At 46.9% G+C, this 22,213-nt stretch overlaps 1 protein-coding gene across 1 annotated transcript in view; it reads left to right on the top strand.

Moving 5' to 3' along the window:
- The first annotated feature begins 413 nt into the window (after window positions 1-413).
- Window positions 414-22,213, top strand: part of LOC135891824 (sodium- and chloride-dependent betaine transporter-like) — a 44,355-nt gene continuing 22,555 nt past the window's right edge. Inside the window, exons 1-11 of the mRNA XM_065419497.1 lie at window positions 414-561; window positions 3,516-3,650; window positions 4,621-4,761; window positions 7,304-7,391; window positions 9,770-9,902; window positions 13,203-13,337; window positions 15,830-15,933; window positions 17,026-17,150; window positions 17,653-17,765; window positions 18,714-18,851; window positions 21,065-21,167. Of these exons, the coding sequence (XP_065275569.1) occupies window positions 414-561; window positions 3,516-3,650; window positions 4,621-4,761; window positions 7,304-7,391; window positions 9,770-9,902; window positions 13,203-13,337; window positions 15,830-15,933; window positions 17,026-17,150; window positions 17,653-17,765; window positions 18,714-18,851; window positions 21,065-21,167 (1,363 nt within the window). The remainder of the gene's footprint in view (window positions 562-3,515; window positions 3,651-4,620; window positions 4,762-7,303; window positions 7,392-9,769; window positions 9,903-13,202; window positions 13,338-15,829; window positions 15,934-17,025; window positions 17,151-17,652; window positions 17,766-18,713; window positions 18,852-21,064; window positions 21,168-22,213) is intronic.

Raw genomic sequence — 22,213 nt, 5'->3', positions numbered from 1 at the left:
GCCCTGACGTTTAAAAAAGGTTTTGTCATCAGCGACAGGGAGGCTATTGGGAATAAGAGGATGGGGATGAGGTAGGTCTAGTCAAAGGGAGGTGGAGATGAAGGTGGGGCCAGGATTCCATTTCAGCTGACGAATCAATTTGCTTCCAACTTTTAAGGAACAGTCCTTCCATGGTGCAGCTAGTTCTCAGATGGAGTTTCCCTGGACTACGCTGGGAACTGCCCTGAGCTGAGGCTTCTGTCACAACAATACAAATGTGTCCAATTGGGTGGCTGAGTCCCTTCCAGGCTCATTTCACCTGTGTGTCCTGTAACAGCTTCTTACAGTCTGTGTTCTGTTTTCCCTCCCAGTTTCCCCTGCTCTGTTGGGCCTTGGAGAGTAAAGCATCTGTGGAGGCTGAGCCCCATGGGGGCATGGTGCTGCTCGAAAAGGAGAAGCCAGAAATGGAGCCAAGAGGCCAGTGGAATAATAAAATGGAGTTTATGCTCTCCATGGCTGGGAAGATCATCGGCCTGGGCAATGTCTGGAGATTCCCTTATCTCTGTTACAAAAATGGAGGTGGTAAGTCCATAAAAGCCCAGTTTATGTGAGATGTTGGCCCAGGAATATGAGCACCAGAGCAGACACTTTCATCCGTTCATATATACACGCCCATACATAGAGAGCACGCCCACCCCCCGTACCTCCAGTGAAGCAATCTCACAGCGAGGTAAGCTGAGCTGTGGGAGACAAATCTCACTCCACAGGTGGATGCTCAGAGTAGCTCTGCCAGATGGAGAGGAGCAATCCAGCTTTCAGTAGGCTCCCCATTTTAATAATGGATGAACCTCTAGGTTTGCCATTTGTAGAGGCAGCCAACAGGTGAGATGCTTATCTAAAATACAGCTGAATTATCAGAACCTTTTGGGGCTCCATCCGCCCGGGAACCCACCCTGTCAGTTCCCCCACCCAACAGTCCCTGGGACCCTTCCTTCCCAGCCCACGTGCATTCTCCCTCCTCCCAGCTATTCCCAAGCTCTCTCTGATCACAGCTGATCTTCTGGCAGGGGAAAACACTTTGTTGCTGTTATCTCCTTCAGGGCCTGGGCTCCTCCTCAAGGGCACTTGGGCAACTGCCCCCCTATCCTGTATGTTCTGTGAGCCAGGTGATGCTCCCGTCCCCACTAAACCCACCCTTCAGGCCTGACTGGCCCATGATTTCACCGTACTTTGGTATTTCTGGTAACCCTGACAGGAAAAAACACTTATCCAAACAGAGGTGTGTTGTCCCCAGAGAATTCTAAAACTGAGTAAGGTCACCGGATTTTCAAAGCCAAAGGGCAAGGCACTTGTCCCAGGGGTAAAGATGAATTTGAGGAGCTTCAGGAGGGTGTGCCTGGGAGGATGAGAACGGAAAGGACACTTCTACCTCTTCCCCGGTAATAGATCGATAAGTAGGTAACCCCTGGCCAGGGGAAACATTCCCACAGAAAGAGTTCATCCCCCTTCACTGCTGCTTCTTGTGTGACTTGTTTAATTCCTTAGTCCAGTAAAACGGCAGTAAGATCTTTTACATGGTTAAAAATGAGATTCTCTAGTGACCGTAAAATAAAAGAGAGTGGGTGGGGGGGGGGAGGAGGGAGGGGAAGATCATTGAACATCACCAGTTTGTTTATAAAAATGGTTGGACTTTGGTTTATTGAGGAAAACTAAAATAATATAGTCCTGTAAGGTATTAAGAACACACCTTTTGCTCCCATTCCACGGTCAGGTCCTGAGATAATGTTTACAGTCATATATACCACTCCCCCTTTGACTTCCCAGTCAGTAAAGGCCAGGTCACAGTGACCTTGCATTTGGGTCTCTTCTGCCAGGTGAAACAGGAGTATCAGGATTGATAATCCTTGCAGTGTCTATCCTGACCAGTGTCACTGAAAAGGCTACTTGCATACTTTCTGTTGCATTAAAAATTACTAAATTATTTGCCTCAATGATTATTTCTAATGTAGCTGTAACATATCAGGCTGTGATCTTGTTAGGTCTCTCAAACTGACCACAATTAGGTCTGGGCAAAACTTGGCTGGGAGACTACCACAGAAAATTCAAGATGCTGCAGAAAGTGGTTTTCACGTTCTAGTACAAAGCACCCTTCCCGTTGAGACCCAATGGTTCAGAATTGTGTTGGGGGTCGGCTGACCACTTGTACAGTCATGAAAGCGTCCATGTCATTTTTTGCAAAAATAGATGTTAACCCTGGTATCCTGGCTAGCACTTTGGGAACTTCAGAACGGAAAGAAGCTTTATAAATGTAAGGTGGCACTCTTATAAATGATTATTGATTACACTGATCAGCCACTAGGACGATCAGAATCAGAAAACAGGGTATGGGATCTCCCTAAGGATTCATCTAATCAAGTACTGGATAATACTGTTGTCTCAGAAGAACTCTGACAGAAGGTCTTTTATGTGGCTGTGAAAGGAGTAGCTGCCTTTAGCTGAATACGTACAGGATCTATGTTTCCTACTTCATGAACTTGGACTGATCCTGTCTAGATGTGAAGGGTCTGCTGGCCTTACGTCCCCTGCAACTATAATACATCCGTGTTTAGGATGTATTATTTTGATGTTGCTCTTTATTTTAACATTATTGGCATAAGAACAAGGAGAAATGTTCTTTATTTAGACCCAATTGTTAATTATCCATCATGGGAAGGAATGTGGGTCTGCATGACTGATTCTGGCAAGGGAGAAACAGATCTAAGAAGAACCAGATTTGCTTTTGAGAGAAGGAGCCCAAATCTTTCTTCCAAACATCTGTGTTTTTATCAGAGGACTGGGGCAAAGGATGGGAATATATTCACTTATCATTTGTTCCTTGTGTCTGATGAGGCCCTGAGGGCTGTTGTTTCAACCAGGAGAATGGTATTTGCCTGCCTTATGTCTGCCATTAGACTGGGGTGGGTGGGTTCTGAAGTGTGGAGTCCAGCTGCTCTCTTTGGAAAGGCAAATTAGGAGATGGGAGAAGGAAAGGCTGGAGACTAAACCAAGACCCTGGCAGCAGTTTAGAATCAACTGGAGAGAGCTGTCCTGTGACTGCTGGGTAAGGAGGACCCAGTTTGCATACAATAAGATTTCCTTTTATCGTCCCAAACCTTTGCTCAAACCGGTTTTAAGGGCTGGAAAAGTGTAGTCAACGTTTATTTTCTGTGGCTTTTTTTTGTCTTCTTGCCATTCTGCTCTTCCAGGTTCTGGCCAGGACCAGACGCAGAAGTGCTGAAATAGCACGAGGACGGGGGTGCTTGTGGTATTTCCAGGACAAGAAGAAGAAAGCTGAGAGGCTGTTCTCTTGCAAGATCTGCACAGTTTTGCAGGCCCACCAGGTCCATTTAGTTCAGTTAGACATTTACATTCAAGGGTGTTTACCTGAGCCTTGATGGTACATCTCGCTTGTTAGTGTACCTGGTAATGGGTGATGATGATAATGTCGAGTAGTAAAGATTCTTCCATTTGCTGCTTCTCTCTCTCTCTCTCTGCAGGTGCCTTCTTTATCCCCTACCTCATCTTCCTCTTCACCTGTGGGATCCCAATGTTCTTCCTGGAGACAGCGTTAGGACAGTACACCAGCCAGGGAGGGGTCACCGCCTGGAGGAAGATCTGCCCTCTCTTTGAAGGTGAGTCAATGAATGGGTTTCTTGGGTCCACGATGGAATTTCTGCGTCTCATGGGTTTTTGTGTGAAAAATTTCAAAAGGTCTAGTTCTTGTTCTGAAGCAGAACAAAAAGAAATGATAAAACCTGGACATTTTTGTGAAATGGAATTCTTGTTTTCTGGACAGCTCTACTTTAAAACCGCAGAGAATTAATCTCAGAACTATCCTGAAGTTTTATAAAAACAAGAAGAAGTCTGGTGGCACCTTAAAGACTAACAGATTTATTTGGGCATAAGCTTTCATGGGTAAAAATGCATCCGAAGAAGTGAGGTTTTTACCCACGAAAGCTTATGCCCAAATAAATCTGTTAGTAGTTAAGGTGCCACCAGACTCCTTGTTGGTTTTGTAGATACAGACTAACACGGCTACCCCCTGATACCTGAAGTTTTATGATCTCCATTTTACAGAGGGGGAAACTGAGGCACAGAACGATTAAGTGATTTGCTCAGAGTGGCATTTGCTAATATTGGCAGAGCCAGGATTAGAAGCTACCTCCTAGAATCATAGAAGATTAGGGTTGGAAGAGACCTCGGGAGGTCATCTAGTCCAACCCCCTGCTCAAAGCAGGACCAACCACAACTAAATCATCCCAGCCAGGGCTTTGTCAAGCTGGGCTTTAATAACCAATAAGGATGGAGATTCCACCACCTTCCTGACCCTATGCTTTTGCTCTGGCCCCATTCTTTGGGTGTGGGATGTAATTAGCAGTGAAAACCCTTTTTATTTCTGATTTCTCCACCATGATGAACCACATCTGGATCTCCCACCCTCAACCTGAGTCTTACAGGATTCTTTGGTGAACCAAATTGCTCATTAATCTGCCCTGCCCGCAACTCCTGTGGGACGGCCTATGGCACTATTTGAAGCTAAAGTCTGATATATTTGGGGCTAGCCTGGGGCCATTTTGTAACTCCTGTCACTTTCCCTCTTAGGAATTGGATACGCCTCACAAGTCATCGAATCCTATCTGAATATCTACTACATCGTCATCCTATCTTGGGCTATCTTCTACCTGTTCAGCTCCGTTACTGCTGTGCTTCCCTGGGCCACCTGTAATAATCCTTGGAACTCAGGTACAACTTCAGCTAGTCTGCTTCTGGAAAGAGGATCTGGGTTTGAAAACTTTCCATCAAAACTGCTTTTTGACAGAAAATTGGGTATTTGATTAAACACATTTTTCTTTGCACTGTTTGCTTTATGTGGAAAATTTTGAATTTTCATTGAAATATTCAGCTGAAAACTAAAATATTTTGATTTCAAAATGCAGTTGTGGGCCAAATGGGTGTTGTTTGGTTTCCTCATGTGCAGGGCTGGATTTACACCTTGCATGCCCCTAGGCAGGGTCCGCACACCTTCCCTGGTGTCTGGGCAGCTGCGGGGCCCCCTGGCTCTGAGCCCCCCCCCCCTTCACAGGGGCTCAGAGCTCCAGAGTCTCCTGCCACCCATGACTTGGCGCTCCTGGGCCCCCACTGCCTATGGAGGCTGGGATCAGTGGGGGCCTCCCCCCACGGCAGCCAGGAGCAGCAGGGTCCCCCCACCGTATGTGGCAGCTCGGAGATCCGGGCAGTTGGGAGCTGTGGCAGATTAGTCACTGGGCCAACGGGGCTCATGCCCAGGGGTCCTGGTCAACTAGGGGCCCCTGGAAAAATGGGTGCTCTGGTGCCCTGACCTGTTCTGCTGTCCACCCCGGCACTCCTGCTTGGGTGCGGGCTCAGGGCGCGGGGGCTTGCCCCACTCCTCCCACCCACCCGGAGCTCTTGATGGGGAGCGAGAGAAGCCACCTGCACCCTGACCCCTCTCCCCAGCAGGAGTAGTGGGGTGCGGGGGGGAGGCGGGGCAAACCCCCGTGCTCTGACCCCATTTCCCCAGCAGGGCTGGGAGGGACTGCAGGTGTAAGGGGTGGGGAGTGTCCCCCACTTGCTCTGGCCCAGAGCCCCACAAACCCCTTATCCACCTCTGGCGGGGAGCACCAGGGGTCTCCGCTGCCTGGCAGCAGACGGGAACTGTGGGGTACCCTCACAGTGGCTCGGAGCTCCTAACCATTGCGGGCAGTGGGGGTACTGCCATTTTTAACTTTTAGGCATCCCTCTACGCATACCTCCCGCACCCCCCCACTGCCCAGTGCCCCTCCACAATCCCTCCCACTACCCAGAGCCTCTCCACAACCCCCCAGAGACCTGCTCTGCACCCCGACTCCACTCACCAGCCCCACTGGGAGGTGACTGTGTCTGCTGGGCTGAGCGAGGAGCGATCCAGCAGAGCTGCATGGGGCTGTCTCTCACTCAGCCGACTCTGGCCCCACTCGTACTGGGACCTGGCAAAAATTGAATTTTTAGGTGCCCCTAGTCACGTGCCTACTGTGCCCAATGGGAAATCCAGCCCTGCTCATGTGCCCATTCTTCTTTATGGCCTGGGCTCCTCAGCTAGACTACTTCTCCCATGATGCACCATGGCCAGGATGCAACAGCCTCCTGACACCATGAGGAGAGACCATGGTGCATCATGGGTTAGGTAGTCTGACCAGGGAACTCAGCTCATAGCAGGAGCATGCGGCATCCAAACTACAACTCTATGGCAGCATTTCCAAATCAAAATGTTTTGGTTTTTGATTTTTCACGTGAAATTGAAAATTTTCAGCAGCAAAAAAAGCCCATTTTCAGACCAGCTTTAGTCTGGAGTCATCACCCCACTCCAAGCCATGGAAGGAGCTTTTCACTGGAGCTGGCACTGCCCTTATCTAGTGTGACAGGGTACAGCACAACCCACTCACTGCACCTCAGACCCTCAAGCATCTGGGCCAGCCTCCGTCACAGCAGAGAACTGTTTGTTCAGTCAGTCTTTGGCTCACTCAGGCCAGGTCTCTGCTAGGAGTGCACTGTCGGGATAGCTGCACCAGTGTACTGTACAGGCAAAGCACGTCTCATGTGGTTGCAGCTTATACTGGCAAAATTGTGCTTTTTCCAGTATAGCTTATTCCAGCTCACCCCCACCCCTCCTCGTTCCCTGAGTAAAATAAGCTTTCCTGGCTAAACTCTTATAGTCTCAAATCAAGGTTGGATGTTTTTCTGAAAGATTTGCTCTGGGGATTATTTTGGGGAAGGTCTATGGCCTGTGTCATCCAGGAAGCCAGACTGGCTGGTCGCAGTGGTCCCTTCTGGCCGTGGAATCTGCGGATCTATGAAAGTTCCCCTCTCCATGTGCAGTCGACTCACAGTCCTTCCCTGGCCATACCCCTGACAGGGGTCACTGCCTTCCCCAAAGGGGGAATCCGACTCTCACAGCTCCAGAAGCAGAGCTTTATTTGTGGGGAAAGCCAGGGAAATGCCTCTCTGAGCTATCTCTTAACATTAAGTAACTTCCCAGCCTGGGTAACCATAGTTGCTGCCCCACAGTACCCTGCATTCCACAGCCACCTGGGTTCTATTCAGTAAGGAGCTTCCACTTCCCTCATCCCTCTGGCTGTTCCTGGACTAGGATTCTGGCAGGGGTGGGGGGAGAGTGAAGTTTTACAGGGCAGCATGCAGCTGCAGTGAACAGGGAGGAGGCGGGAGGGAGCACAAAGGCTGAGAAACATGAGAATTCTCCAGGCTCATCGACTTGCTTCCTCCTTTGTAGATCGCTGCGTGGACTTTCTGAATCACTCTAACGTGGAGAACTGGACAGCGCCTGCTAATGCCACCTCCCCAGTTACTGAGTTCTGGGAGTACGTACCCAGGTTTCACACTCTTCTCTCCTCAAGCGGTCACAGCAGTGTGAATACTCCAAATGGAGTCTCTGTAAGGCCAAAAAAGATGTGCAAGTGCCACATCTCGGAGCCCAGACCTATGGCACATCGCACATCATGGGGCACATGAGCACACTCACTGCACATGCAAACTTGCATACTGACTGGGCACACTGACTGACAGAAATCCATGGGGCACGTGGGCACTCCCAAGACACACGCTGTCTCACCCCATGCACCACACAGCCCCAAAGGTCAGACATTGACCCTTACCGAGAACACATGCACATACGCACACGGACACATTCTTTCTGACATGGCAGATGCACTCAGCACCCGCAGGTTGCGGATACACAGGGCCTGAACACTTGTTGGCAGGGCCGCCCTGACAGACACCCAGCGGGCACGCATGTACGCACACCAAGTATGATGATCTATCTAGAGCAGGAGGCCAGGTGGGAGGGGGCTGGAAGAGATTCTGCAAAGATGCTCTGCGGTGAAGCAGGAAGAGACAATGTAGCTTTTCCCCTTATTCTAATTGAGTTCCTTGTTCAGTGTTAGAGGAAAGCAACTTTTTCTGTGATTCTTTACTGCTGGGTACCTAGTGCACCCCGTGAAAACACCCAGAGGGCAAACAGACGTAGCACCCGAGAGGAGTCCTGAAAGGAGAAATGCTGCAGAATACACTGTAGGGAATCATCCAGCACTGGCCCTCAGGGGGGTGTGAACAGTATGGGAGTTGTAATTCTAAGGACTCGCACTCACAACCGTGCCCCCACCCAATCTAGGGAAGTCACGGGAAGCAAGTGGGAATCAGGGGCTCAATCACAATAGCACGTTTTCATCCATCGCTTTCAAAGTGCTTTGCAAAGATGATCAGTATCCATTATCCCACTTAGCCTGTCTGGGTATGTCTACACAGCAACTAGACACTCACGGCTGGCCTGTGCCAGGCGACTCGGGCTTGCGGGGCTGTTTCATTGCTGTGTAGACGTCCAGGCTTGGGCTGGAGCCTGGGTTCTAGAACCCTGTCGGGTGGAAGGGTCCCTGATTCTGGGCTCCAGCCCGAGCTCAGGAATCTACATTGCAGTGAAACAGCCCCGCAGCCCTTCCTCCCCCTCCCTTTCCCCCCCCCCCCGTGAGGCTGACTCAGCTGGCATGGGCCAGCTGCGGGTTTTTCTTTGCTGTGTCTATGCTTCCCCATTGGTGAAGTGACTTGTTGAATGCCACAGGATGAGCCAGAGGAAGAGCTGGGACTTCAGTGTCAGGCTCCGGTGCCCTGGGCACATCCACCAATAGCTACAAAAACCATTGTGATTTCAGTACAACATTAGGGGCTCCCCTGTAGCTGGCAGAGTTCTGGGGAGGGGAGGGGGTTTGGCCGGGAGGACATAGAGTTGTCAGCTATTAGGGTAGTGAGAGGCTGCAGGGGAACTGTCTGGACATGGTGGTCAGTTCTCACATGGTCCCCGTTATGCTATGTCTACACTATGAACGGGGGTGTGTGGTCCCAGCTCTTGTAGATATACTGATGCCAGCTCTCATCTGAGCTAGTGTGTGTAAAAGAGTAGAAATAGTAGTGTAGCCATGGTAGCATGGGCAGAGACAGCACTGTGCTAGCTGCCCTGAGTACAAACCTCCTGAACTCCATGGGTACGTAGTGGGGGCTCCTAGCACAAGCCACCCCTGCCCATGCTATCACGACCACACTGCTATTGTCAGTGTGCTAACTCAGGTGAGTGTGAGGGCGAGTATGGCTGGGTGAAGTGGGACTCACTCCGCTTCCCTCCCCCCCCCCCCCCCCGCTCATCGTGTAGACATAACCTTAGGGAGCCTGGGTGCTGAGGGGAACCTGTAGGGATGAATGAGGGCCATAACCATAAGGGTTCCTGGAGAGAGCCATAGAACATGTGGTGTTTGGAGGAAACAAAGTAGCCAGCAGGTGATTAGGAGCCATTGATGATACCGGGGGGCTGTAGGGGAGGCTGCTGATTGAGTGTGGCCTGTGAGGCAGCCAAAGGGATGGCAGTGATGTGAGATCGGGAGTGACTGTGCTGTGAATGGTTGGGGGCTGCAGTGGGGCTATTGAGGGCTTTGGGAGAGTTGGAGAGCCCAGGCTGACTAAAGGGTGAGGTGGAACTGCTGGGGCCAGGCTGCGAGGGGATCCCAGAGACACCTAAGGCATTGTGGTGACCAAGAATACAGTAATGCTGTCAGGGCTAGGGTGACTGGAAGGAGGAGTGATGGGGGAGATTGGGCAGCTGCGCTATGGGATGTGTATGAAAACTCTGGGCGGGGGGCTGCTGGAAGAGTCAAGTCTGGGATGTTAACCTTTCTCCCTCCTCCTGCACTGGCAGGAAGCGAGCCCTGGGGCTCACAGACGGTATTCACAATCTGGGCACTGTGCGCTGGGAGCTGGCTCTCTGCCTCCTGCTCGCCTGGGTCATCTGCTACTTCTGCATCTGGAAAGGAGTCAAGTCCACAGGCAAAGTAAGAGAAAAGTCTGTCCCCTTAGTCCCTAAACCTCCTCCTAGCTGCCATTATATCTCTTTCCCCCCCTTCTTAGCCTTCTCCATGATACAGAGAAGAAGAAGAAAGGAGGCAGGGAACACACAAGACATAGGGCCATACTCGGATTGGCATGGGTGGGTGCAACTGCATTGAGGTCACAGCTGCTTACGCTGGGTCTAAATTTAGTCCATTATGAGAAGAGCAAAGAAAGTCAGTCAATCAGAGGGGAGACAAGGGAAAGATCTTAGAAGAAATGGTGAAGTCCTAGACCAGCATGGTCCACTGTAATGGGGAAACCTTGTGAAAGACGCTGCTTCACCATTAGCAACACACAATCATCCAGTTGCTGATGCACAGTCCCCACGTGGTCTGGTGGCTTTTGCAACATTAGCCTGTTTTAGTGTCAAATCTCCAATCACCAATCATAATTAAACACCAGAGCTGAGTGAATATCCCACTAGAAATAATCTCCTTAGGGGGTTCATCGCGGTTACCTTCCACTTCCTCATTATTTGTAATTGCTCAGTTTGGGGGTTTTCTGTCTCTCTTTTTTTCCCTTTAACTCAATGGATTGCTCACAAACAGGGCGCTGCTGTGAGCATTCCACACTCAATACTGAAAATTTGAGCTTGGCTGGCTGGTTGTGATTGTATAAGTCACATGGTATTGTTTCTATTCCTGGATTGGATGAGCATAACATATTTCACATGGGAGGCTTAAAGAAGCCACTCAGGCTTCAGTGGTGCAGGGCTGAAGTATAACCCCCTGAGCAGCAGTGAGGGTGGGTTATACTACTCAGGGTTGGTCTTGCACATTTCTAGAGGACCTGTGACAATCACTGAGGGGTGAGTGGCCAGTTTCTTCAATCCCCTTCTTCCATAAAAGATGTTTCCCACTATTTGCTCTCTCTCCATCCATGAAGCTCCCATCACTCTCACGTTTTCCTGGTACAGGTATTGGGACGCGTCCTTCACAATAGACACATCTTTTTAGTTCTGCGTCAATGAGCTGCTGAGTCCACAGGGCTGTCTTCATCTCCCATATTTACAACCTTTTTACCACTGTGCTCCTTGGCTCAACTCTCAGATGGGAATGTGTGGAGCCTGCAAGACTCTCTGCCTTTAATGGAAATGTACTGAGTTGCTCTCTCCTGCTTGCTGCATATGTGTGGAGTCCCAGGGGACTCAATTAAAATCCATGTCTCCTCCCCACTCTTCTCTCTTTGCACTTCAGAAAACAATCAAATACTGAAGTGTAAACATGCGGATTTAAAAAGATACTTTAAAATGATGTTGAAAAATTGGAAAGGATTTAGAAGAGCTACAAGAATGATCTGATGCCTGGAAAATCTGTCTTGCAGTTAAAGCCAACCTGGAAACGGTTTTCCTGTCCTGTGGAAACTTTTGAGATTTCAAAAAACGTTTCCCATCCTGAATCAGGACAAAAGGTCAAAATATTAAAAAATGTCACAAACTGAAAATCCAAAAAAATAAAATAAATCAATTTGGGTCAATTGAAACATCTAGTTTCAATAATTTTGCAATGTTTCATTTCTATTACAAGTTTTCAAATTTTTTTTTACTTCCATTAGTTTAGTTTTCTAAACCTAAAAATTATTTTGAACTGGTAAGCCAGAATTTGTCATGTTGGCAATTTTGAAACTTTATATACAAAACATTGAGTACCGATTTGTGGAAACCGACCCTGTTTCATGAAAAGTTTTGGTTTTTCACAAATCCACATATTTTGATGGGCAAAAATAGTTTGATCAAAATTTTTCCAACCATATCTACTGTGAGAGACTAAAAAAAGCTCAATCTATTTATCTTAACAAAGAGAATGTATTTACATGGGCAGAATATTTCTGACAGTAGATGGCTCCTTAATCTAGCAAAGTCATAACAAGAGCCTACGGTTGGCCGCTGAAGTTTGACCAATTTAGACTAGAAATAAGGTGCAAATGTTTAACAGTGAGACTAATTAACCATTGGAGCAATTTACCTAGGAATGTGGTAGATTCTCCGTTATTCCAAATCTTTAAATCAAGCCTAGATGTTTTTCTACAATAAATGTTCTAGCTCAGTCAGATGTTATGGGCTTACTGCAGAAATTGCTGTGTGAAATTGTATGGCCGGTGCTACGCATAATGGTCCTCTCTGCCTTAAAATCTACTAATCTGATGGGATGCTATCAAGTCATTTAACTGTTCTGCTGTGTTTCTTACCACCTGAAAAAGTTGTGCTTTGACATATTATGAACAAGCAGTAGAGAGATCACAGAATCTCTTAAGAAGAACATACCTTGGTTTAATATTTGCAGTGGTGTAAGATTATTTTCAGAGATCATCTACAGACGTTTGTAGTCAACAGGAAGTCAACTCTTGACTGAAAGTTATTTTTTAATAGTCAATACTTAAAGGCCCGGTACCAGATCCTAGAGCTGGGAGAATAATTCATATGAAAAGTCTGAATGAGTAGTTTTTTAAAACCAGTTCACTTTAGCCACATTTGTGTTACTTTTGTGTTTACTTTCCTCATACTTCAAATAAATCTGGTTTACTAGCATAAATGTTCACAAAAAGTGAATTTCAGAGACAAATTTCAGTGCCAGCAGTGCTTGTGTGCTCCTCCAATCAGGGAACAGAAACAGTACCATCTGACTTATTTGACAAATCACAGTTAAATAACAGAGTTTGATGTTTGAATATTTGCGATCGATCCATAGTGTGAACAAAAATTCAAAAGTATATTATTTGAGTGAATCTGAATAATGAATACCTTTAGGGAAATTGCAGCTTGCTCACTGATATTCAATTCCAGAAGCAGAAAAATGGGCTTGACGAATGATTCATTCTGCTCAAACCGTTCCCTAAACCAATGCCTTTCATTTCCCACACAAAAGAGAGGATAGGAGGGCTTTACAAAACTGTGGTCAAGGCTTTCAAAAATACGTCAAGATTTGGGGGGCTCTCAGATTCAAGTTGAGATGCCTTAAAGAGTCTGCATTTTTCAGTGTGGTGAACAATCACTCTTGGGAAATCAGACCTCTGCCGGGTGTCTCAAATTGCTGCCTTGTCCCCCTCAAATTCACTGCTCACTTTTGGAAATCTTGGCCATGAATAGAAATATTTTCATGACCTTTAATTAGAATTCAGTGAAAGCAGAGGCTTTGGGGATTTAAAGACTCAGGTGTTGTTAATAATAGAGTTAGGGGATTTGCTTTGGATGTATAATCTATAGGGTGACAACATCCCCTTTTTATCCTTCTCTCTGCTTCCAGGTTGTTTACTTCACTGCCACATTTCCCTACTTGATGCTTTTTGTCTTGCTGATTCGAGGGGTCACCCTGCCTGGTGCTGCTGAGGGGATCATGTTCTACCTGAAGCCAGACATTTCCAGGCTTGCAGATGCACAGGTGAGTGAATACAGCCTGATACTGTGAGGTGTGGAGAGACTCCAACAAAGTGGTGATGGGAAAAGCAGGGGTTCAGCACCTCACAGGATCAGGCCTTAATTGACTGCTATCTAGATCAGGTTGGACTTCCCTCCCCTAAGAGACCGACAAAATATTGAGGCCTCTTTAAAAGGGTTGATGGGGGAATCTCAGCCCAGCACAAATATAGCCTTTTTGTCAGGATATTTTAAACAAATGGATGTGTTAGGTCATTGCCGTTTAGGGGCTTGGCAAATGCAGAAGCATCTATGAAATATTCAGTGTATGACAGATGGTTTTGTTGAGCCTTAAGTGAAATGATGTTGAACAAAAGAAGAAAAAAAACTCCCTCTTCACGCTCTCTGGCCCAGCTTGAGCTTTTCTTGGAAGAGGCTGGAGCTTCCTCGGGGAGACGAGCTTCCTAGTATAAGACAAACTGCAGTAGGTAACTATTGGAGCTACAACTGGTCAGTTTTTATAAACAGGAGCCCCTTTATTCTGAGATTCGGCATTTCTGGCATTTGCTGTGAAATCAGCACCTTCTTGCAGAATTGTGCTCCAGAATCTCGGCTTTAATTTAAAAAACATTGTTTCTAGCCCTTGTCCGTATGGGGGGAAAAAGCTTGAAACTGTGTAACTTGCATTCAGTGTTAGTTCCCTGAGTTTGCAGATCTCCAAACTATTGTTCCATGCATCCCAATGGGGTGTTAATTCTGAGACCTAATGGAGGGTATTTAAATGTTAATTATTTCACTGCTGATTATTGTAGCAGAAGCAATCAGCTAATGGGCTTTTCCCACAATCTCAAACTGTCTCCCACATCTTCCCAGATGGCAAAAGGCCCAACTGCTCCCTACCCAGCTGCTAACACCTCCAGCTTTCAGATGCAGTTATGTCTTGTCAACACAAAAATCGGTGACATGTTGAAAACATGGAGACAGCTTAAGTTAAATGGAATTTTAATATGAAAATAAATAACACAGGGGTTGAGTGTTTTATTCGTGTTCAGTTAATTCATTAAAAACCTCCATTTTCTAATCTAAATGAATTTGATATGGAATTTCTGGTCTGCCACATGGGAGAGCGGCAGGAGCCAAACACCTTGCTGCAGAATTTGTGTCCAGTTTGTTGTGGAGAAGGTTGGACCTTGATTATAATGGGGCGGGGGGGGGGGGGGGAAGTGCGGGAAGGTTCCTGGGTGAATCAGTAGGTCTGGATCCATGAGGGATCTCAGTTAATTCAAACAGCAGTGGCTGGCTGCGTGTATTTGAAGGCCTGCCAATTTGCAGCCACTTGGAAGCCTGCTGGGCACCGTTTAGGGGACAGCAAGGATACTGGACAAGGTGTTCCTTCCTGGCTGTTAACTTGCTACTAATATCCTTACCTGGCTGTGTGGAAGATTCTGAGCACTGCAGCCCATCTTTGTGGCTCTGTACACTAGCATCACATGGTGTGAGAGAAAGTGCTATCAATACAGTGAAGTGGAGGAGGAGCCAGCAGCTGAAGGCTGAAATAACAACAAACTCTGCTGCTCTGGATGGGTGCCGGGATGAGTTAATGGTGGTGATGAGATACTATGAACCCAACATCTCCTGGCTGCTCCCGTTGTCCTGATCTTCTTCCACCCTCATGTGTAGGGAATACCGGGTGGTGTGGTGTCATATAAAGGTTTTATTGGCACTTGTTTGGGATGGCTTTGTGAGATACTCATGGTTTTTTCACTCCCAAGCAGCTACGTGATCTCCAACTTGTGCTGGTACAGTCTTTATACCATGCCACATCCCCATGCACCCTCTCTGTACATTCTCCGGGCCCTTTAGCTTAGAAAAAATGAATGGTGTTTGGGATTGATCTAGCCCCCTGAATCACTGCCTCAGGGGAACAATGATGACAGCCCTCTTGGAATATGCCCTCCATCAGGGTAGCTGGTGAAGGACAGATTATGCAACAGACACCCTAGGGCAGGGATAGTCAATTACTTTTTGTCAAGGTCCAAATTTCTTGGTCAAGGTATAGTCCAGGTCCAGAGTCCAGAGAAATATTTTCACACCTCCATAACAATAATGATGATAATAAGCAAATACAAAGATTTTGCGGTCCGTTCGAAAGTGTCTGGCAGTCCAGATTTGGCAGTCAATAGGCACGGTCTGCATATTGACTGCCCCTGTCTGAGGGCTTAAAAATCACTCTACCTTCCCCACTCAAATCCATTCTTCCTTGGATTATTTGAGAGAAGCCATTGGGGTCCAGAAGGAAAATCCTCCCTTTTCATGGTGGAATCTTCACTCCAGTCCCCCAAGCTGGGACAATCAATCCAGAGACACGTCACACCCTGTATGGATTCTTCCCTTCTCTGCCTGATGTGGATTTCTCTATGTCTGACAGATTGCTTCCCAAAGTGTGTGTACCCTGACAGGACTTTACCATCTATTTCCTTAGCCATGGCTGGAAATCACTGTCCTTTTCTGTTCTAGGTGTGGATGGATGCAGGCACTCAGATCTTCTTCTCTTATGCTATCTGCCAGGGGTGCCTGACAGCCTTGGGCAGCTACAACAAGTACAATAACAACTGTTACAGGTAGGAGCAGCCTGTGCCTCTCTCTCCCTCTCACATCCAGCTGAGGGCCGTGTGGGCAGCCGAGCAGAATGTAGTTGGAGCTGTGGCACTCACTGCTTCGAAATCATGCGTGGGGCCCATGCCATTTCGTCCTATGCTCTTGTCAGCTCTTACAAGCTAAGCAGGGCTCAGTGACTGGGTAGGAGACTACCCAGGAAAACCCAGGGGCTACAAGAAATGCCTTTGGTGGCTCTGCCGGTGGCACTCTTCCATCTGGGCAGGGAGAGGGGGCACGGGACTCCTGGAGATGCCATTGTTGAGTTGATATGAGTATTGTAAAATGTTAACTGATATGGAAATAAGATTTAATAATGCATGTGGCCAAATTCAGTTCAGTTACCTGGGTCTGATCTCGGGGGAATTACACCAGATTCACAGTGGTCTAAAGAAGAAGAGAATCTGCCCCACGGCATCAAATGCCTTATTAAAATCCCAGCCCCTTTAGTGCGCCCTGTGTGTGTTTTAATTCGATCAGAAAGAGTAACAGAAAGGTTTGTCTGGCATGACAGGTTCTTTTTCATCCAGTGCTTTTTGCTTCTAGTTCCCTTTTCCTCTCAGGACTGATCCCCAGCCCATTCAAGTCAATGGGAGTCTTTCTATTGGTTTCAGAGGGCTTTGGATCAGGTCCCTTGTTATTTAAGGATCCTTTTTCTCTCAATATTTGTTCCATTGCTCTACCCTCATATGGTGATTCCTGTTGCCCCTTGTTATGCCAAGTCCCTAGTGACTTCACTGGGGCATCCTGCTTACAATATATGGCTGTAGCCCTCCGTCATTTTTATTGCCAAGTATAATCATGTAGTTCTTGTAGTGCCATGGGTCAAGGCTGTAGGCTGCCGAGTTCTGGGCTGCTGGCCTCTGGAGGCTGCTGGCCTCTGGAAGAGTCTCAGACTAGTGTTAGTGTAAGCAAGTGCATGGATTCATGTCCTATTCAAAAAGTTGATCACAAAAGCAATTGCCCAAAGTGGTAAATTTGCAGAGGAAAACAATGCCGTCTCTCTCTCTCTCTCTCTCTCTCTCTCTCTCTCTCTCTCTTTGGTTCTTCCCCCACAGGGACTGCTTCATGCTATGTTTCCTGAATAGTGCCACCAGCTTTGTGGCCGGCTTTGCTATCTTCTCTGTGTTGGGCTTCATGGCACAAGAACAGGGCGTGCCCATTTCAGAAGTGGCCGAGTCAGGTAGGTGCTTTCTAAATGTGGCAGGGCCAAAAGGAAAACTTAAAACATGGGTGGACTTTTTAGGAATTGACACCTTTGAATATGAAGCCAACCCATGAGGTTAGCAGTGCTGCTACCTTGAACCAATCCTACATCCTCTGTAATTGCTAGTGTCCCCAGTCCAGTTGCCCAGAACAGCCTCTGCCTATTCTGCGGACTCAGAGGCCCTGTCATCCAAAACCACTGCTTTATTCTCTGCTATCCTGATGCACTTAGTGCCACTGTCCAGAAGCAGAGCTGCATTCCCTGTTGTTTTGAAATCCCTGATTCTTCTTTCCAAAACCAGCCTCTCAGCCCATGTCAGCAGTTATTATCCCGTGTGTCAGTGACCATTGCACGATACATTCTGGGGAAGTGAGGTCTTGCAGGCTAAGTTTTTTAAACAGCACATCAAACTGGTCTCTGTGTTGCTGGGTCGTGTTGTTGGGGAAACCTCATCCTTACTCAGCTATCTGATTGGCAGGTCCGGGCCTAGCATTCATTGTGTATCCAAAGGCTGTAATGATGATGCCTGTGTCTCAGCTCTGGTCCTGCCTATTCTTCCTTATGCTGATCTTCCTGGGACTGGACAGCCAGGTATAGTAAATAACCCTCCTCTTTCCCTCTAACTCCAAGGTGTCTGTCACATGTTTGAGAGCCTCATGTAGATCATAACTCGTGGTTGGGAAATGGTGATGTGTCTCTCAGCCACCTGGAACACCTGTCACACATCCATGTTACTACTTCAGAATGACAATACTTAGAGCTGGCTAGTACATCCCAGCAATCAGCTGGTGTTAGGTGTTACTCCTTAACAGTGATCTGCAGCACCTGTACCTTCCAGCATAAGTCTCTGACAATCCAGTGACAACCAGCAGCCACGCTTCTTTGTCCTTCCCACCAAGTCTGCCCTTAGGGGCTAGCAGTCATCTCTCATGAACCAGGCACTTTACTACACATTTTGTTTCAATCTCCTCTAAGTTCACTAGGACTCCCTTTGTATTGTGACAAGCCCCATCTGTAACTGTAGTTTAATGGCATCTCCCACTGTACTACGAGTGTTCTTGATTCCAGGTGTGACTTGTGACCTGCAGTACCCTCACTGTCTCCTGCCTCCAGAGTAGCTGCTTCCTGGCAGTAACTTCTTTTATACCACAGTGGTTCCTTGTGACACACAATTTATTTCTTGATAATCCTTTGTGGTGAGGTGCAATTCCCTTATGTCTCCATGTTCCGTGTGTCATTTCTGTTGTACCTGAACATCCTCCCTACTCCAGGTGGAAGGCTTGGGATAATCTCACTCAGTTCCAGATGTGGTTCCAGTCACTCCTCCAGGGTGCTCAATTCCTGATGTTGCACCAGTGGTAACTCCACTTCCTATGGGACTCAGATGCAGCTACACCTCCCTGTTTCCAAGCCGTTCATGCTTTAGGTGTAGGAAAAAGGAGAGAGACTAACTGAGTGGAAGAATGGAAGTGGGAAAGAGGATGGCTAGGAAAAGAGAGACATTAGGTCCTTGGTTTCTTGACATGAATTCTTCTGCAGTTCGTCTCTGTTGAGAGCGTGGTGACGGCCATTGTCGACATGTACCCAGAAGTTCTCCAGAAGAAAGGGCACCGGGAGCTGCTGATCCTGGCCTTTGCAGTCATATGCTACCTACTTAGCCTGATGCTAGTCACTGAGGTAAGAAGGGAAGTACATGGTGGGGGAGAGGGATATGGACTTGTTTGGAGCAGTATTATCTGCTGCAAGTTTGTATTTCACACTGTTAGTTATTCTCTCTCTCTTTAGTTTACTTTATTAGCTGGTGCATATCAGAACCAGTAGTTCTTCTTTCTTATATAGTGCCAGTTGAGATGCTGTCATACTGTATAGCTGAGCCTTCCTCTGGGGTATGTCTCAGAGATAACCTAGCACAGGGGTCAGTAACCTTTCAGAAGTGGTGTGCCGAGTCTTTATGTATTCACTCTAATTTGAGGTTTCGCGTGCCAGTAATACAATTTAATGTTTTTAGAAGGTCTCTTTCTATAACTCTATAATATATAACTAAACTATTGTTGTATGTAAAGTAAATAAGGTTTTTAAAATGTTTAAGAAGCTTCATTTAAAATTAAATTAAAATGCAGAGCCCCCCAGACCGGTGGCCAGGACCCGGGCAGTCTGAGTGCCACTGAAAATCAGCTCGATTGCTGCCTTTGGCACACGTGCCATAGGTTGCCTACCCCTGAACAGAGCACCAGGGAAGGGCCACCTGAAAGGAACTTTATATCCAAACTCCAGTTCTGATGGCTCTCAGGTCAAAAGTAGAGGAGCTACACGTGAGATGTGAATGCTGCCACTCTTTGCCATGGTGGAGGCCTTCCAAGGGAAGGCACAGTTGGCTGGCTGTCATGGAAAACATGACTGGGGGTATGAAGGCTGTTGATAGCAGGTCCTAGACTAAGTTAGAGCAGTGGCTCTCAACTTTTCCAGACTACTGTACCCTTTTCAGGAGTCTGATTTGTCTTGTGTACCCCCAAGTTTCACCTCACTTAAAAACTACTTGCTTACAAAATCAGACATAAAAATACACAAGTGTCGCAGCACGCTGTTACTGAAAAATGGCTTACGTTCTTATTTTTTACCATATAATTATAAAATAAATCAATTGGAATATAAATATTGTTCTTAAATTTCAGTGTATAGTATATAGAGCACTATAAACAAGTCATTGTATGTATGAAATTTTAGTTTGTACTGACTTCACTAGTGCATTTTATGTAGCCTGTTGTAAAACTAGGCAAATATCTAGATGAGTTGATGTACCCCCTGGAAAACCTCGGCGTATCCCCAGAGGTACGTGTACCCCTGGTTGAGAACCACTGATTTAGAGGAAAGAAGTCATTGATAGCTGCTCCCCACACTCTGGAGACGGCAGGATCTTGCTATCTGATACAACCCTTAACCTCTCTTAGATGGCATTCCTGCAGTCATCTGAAAATTCAGAGGTCCTTGCTGAGATTTTACTGGGGAGAATTCCCGCAGAAGGCAATAGGAGTTTAGCCTGAGTAAGGACTGGGTGAAAACTGCATCAGGACTTCAGGACCTATCTAACTTCCCTGGGGCTTTTACACATTGCCCATCACTGCGGGATAATCTAAACACTGCACAAAGCCGGCTCAGTGTTTGGTGGGATTAATAGGAAAGCTTTTCTTCTGTCTCAGTGGCCATTCAAAGGGTTGAATAATTTTCCAATGTATCTACTCCACTTTTTTCTTTTCTTGGAGGTGCTATTTTCTTGTCAAGACAAGTTGTGAGAACACAAGAGAGAGTCAGATTGTACAAATAGTTTTCCTGAGAGTAGAACAAATGCTCAGTCCATTGTCATTGCACAATAGAGAGCCAAAGGCCGTTGCTTCCATAGGGCTTCCAACTATGCTTGGGATCCTTGCAACATGTAGAGATGGGCTTGAACTAGAAACCCGGCATCTAAACATACTGAACTTCAGGGTAGTTCACACCTAGATCTAAACTTTACGGATTATGCCCAAAGCTCAACATAGCCAAGGACCACATTCAGAAACAGTGCGAGAAACTTGCCAGGGAGAATGGTCTATAGCAGCGTTTAAAAAAACCCCAAATCCCTATTCTCTGTGGACAGTGAAATCATGCTATGAAATGATTGTGAAACATCATCCTGGCCCCATGCCTGACCATCATTTTAGTGCCTGGTGGTACCTAGTATAATTTCCTAGTGTGGACAGGCCTAGAGAGAGATCCTTCCTCCAACGCCCCTTTGCTCTGTGTGCAGTTCCCCTGTCCCTCAGCCTTGTTTTGTATTTGTTCAAATTCCATTTTCTCTTGCACATACCCTTCTGCTGAGCCCTCCACGTCTCCCCTTTCTCTGCTTGACACAGGGTGGAATGTACATCTTCCAGCTGTTTGATTATTATGCTGCCAGCGGTACGTGCCTACTGTTCCTGGCCATTTTTGAAGTCATCTGTGTTGGCTGGGTATATGGTAAGTGGAACACAAGGACCCAGGCTGCTATGGGAGGGATGGGAATAGCCATGTCAGCCCCATGGAAAAGCAGGAATGCCTCGTGCTTCCCATTTAATCTGTTCACCCATGGGATTCCTCAGTCCCCATACACTTAGTGTAGGAATGATTCTTATCTCTGCTTTGAAAGGGATTTTCCCAGGAAGAGAAGTGAATTCAGTCTTCCTGCTCATTCAGGCATAGGTTCTGTCTCCCACGCACTGTGCTGTTCTGCCAGTGGACCTCTAGCCCTTTCTGGCTGACACAGACTATGCTCATTTAGAGCAGAAGAGGATTCTCCACGTAGGAGTGGCACTGGCTGCCGTTTTATGGCTGACCTGTCATGCGATCTCCCTCTGTCTTTCTGTTAATTTAATCCTGACAATTTATTTAATCTGAAATTCCATATACATACACACTGTGAATTAGCATGCATAAAACTCATTTGCATAGTGTCTGGCCACAGTTACAAATGAAATTAAAGGTCTGATCTAGCGTCCAGTGAAATCAATAGAAAACTCCCAATGACTTGAAGAGGAACAAGGTTGGACCCCAAAAGCTTGTGCCTGCTCCCTCTGTGTGTGCATGTGTCTGTGTGAGAGAGATTTATACAAATGCAAAAACCAGAGCATGGATTCATTGCAGGACCACCCAAAATGCTGCCTTAGGGCATCACTTCACCTTGTATCTGCTCTGGTTATCTAAAACAGTCCTCATGGTTTCAATCTCAGCTCTGATGCAGCAAGAGGACTGTATGTGAGCTCTCTTCTGGAACAGTTAATCCCAGTGTGTACGTGTTGTTTGGAGAATGCTCCCTGCAGCATGTTATTGGGGCATCAGCCTTCAAATCCAGAGCTCTGAAAACTTATCAATTTATTCTACGCTCGGTTTTCAGAGCTGGGAAAAAATTACATTAGTGCTTCCCCTTTGGCAAAGGCCATCAGTGGGTTTGACTCAGCCTGGTCTGTTTACAGGACTAAAGCTGTGGACCTGAAATCTCAAATCCTTGTAACAATGCCTTGCTGACA

This window comes from Emys orbicularis, chromosome 1 (genome assembly GCF_028017835.1).
Source record: "Emys orbicularis isolate rEmyOrb1 chromosome 1, rEmyOrb1.hap1, whole genome shotgun sequence".
NCBI lineage: Eukaryota > Metazoa > Chordata > Testudines > Emydidae > Emys > Emys orbicularis.
This window is presented reverse-complemented; position numbering and strand designations above follow the sequence as displayed.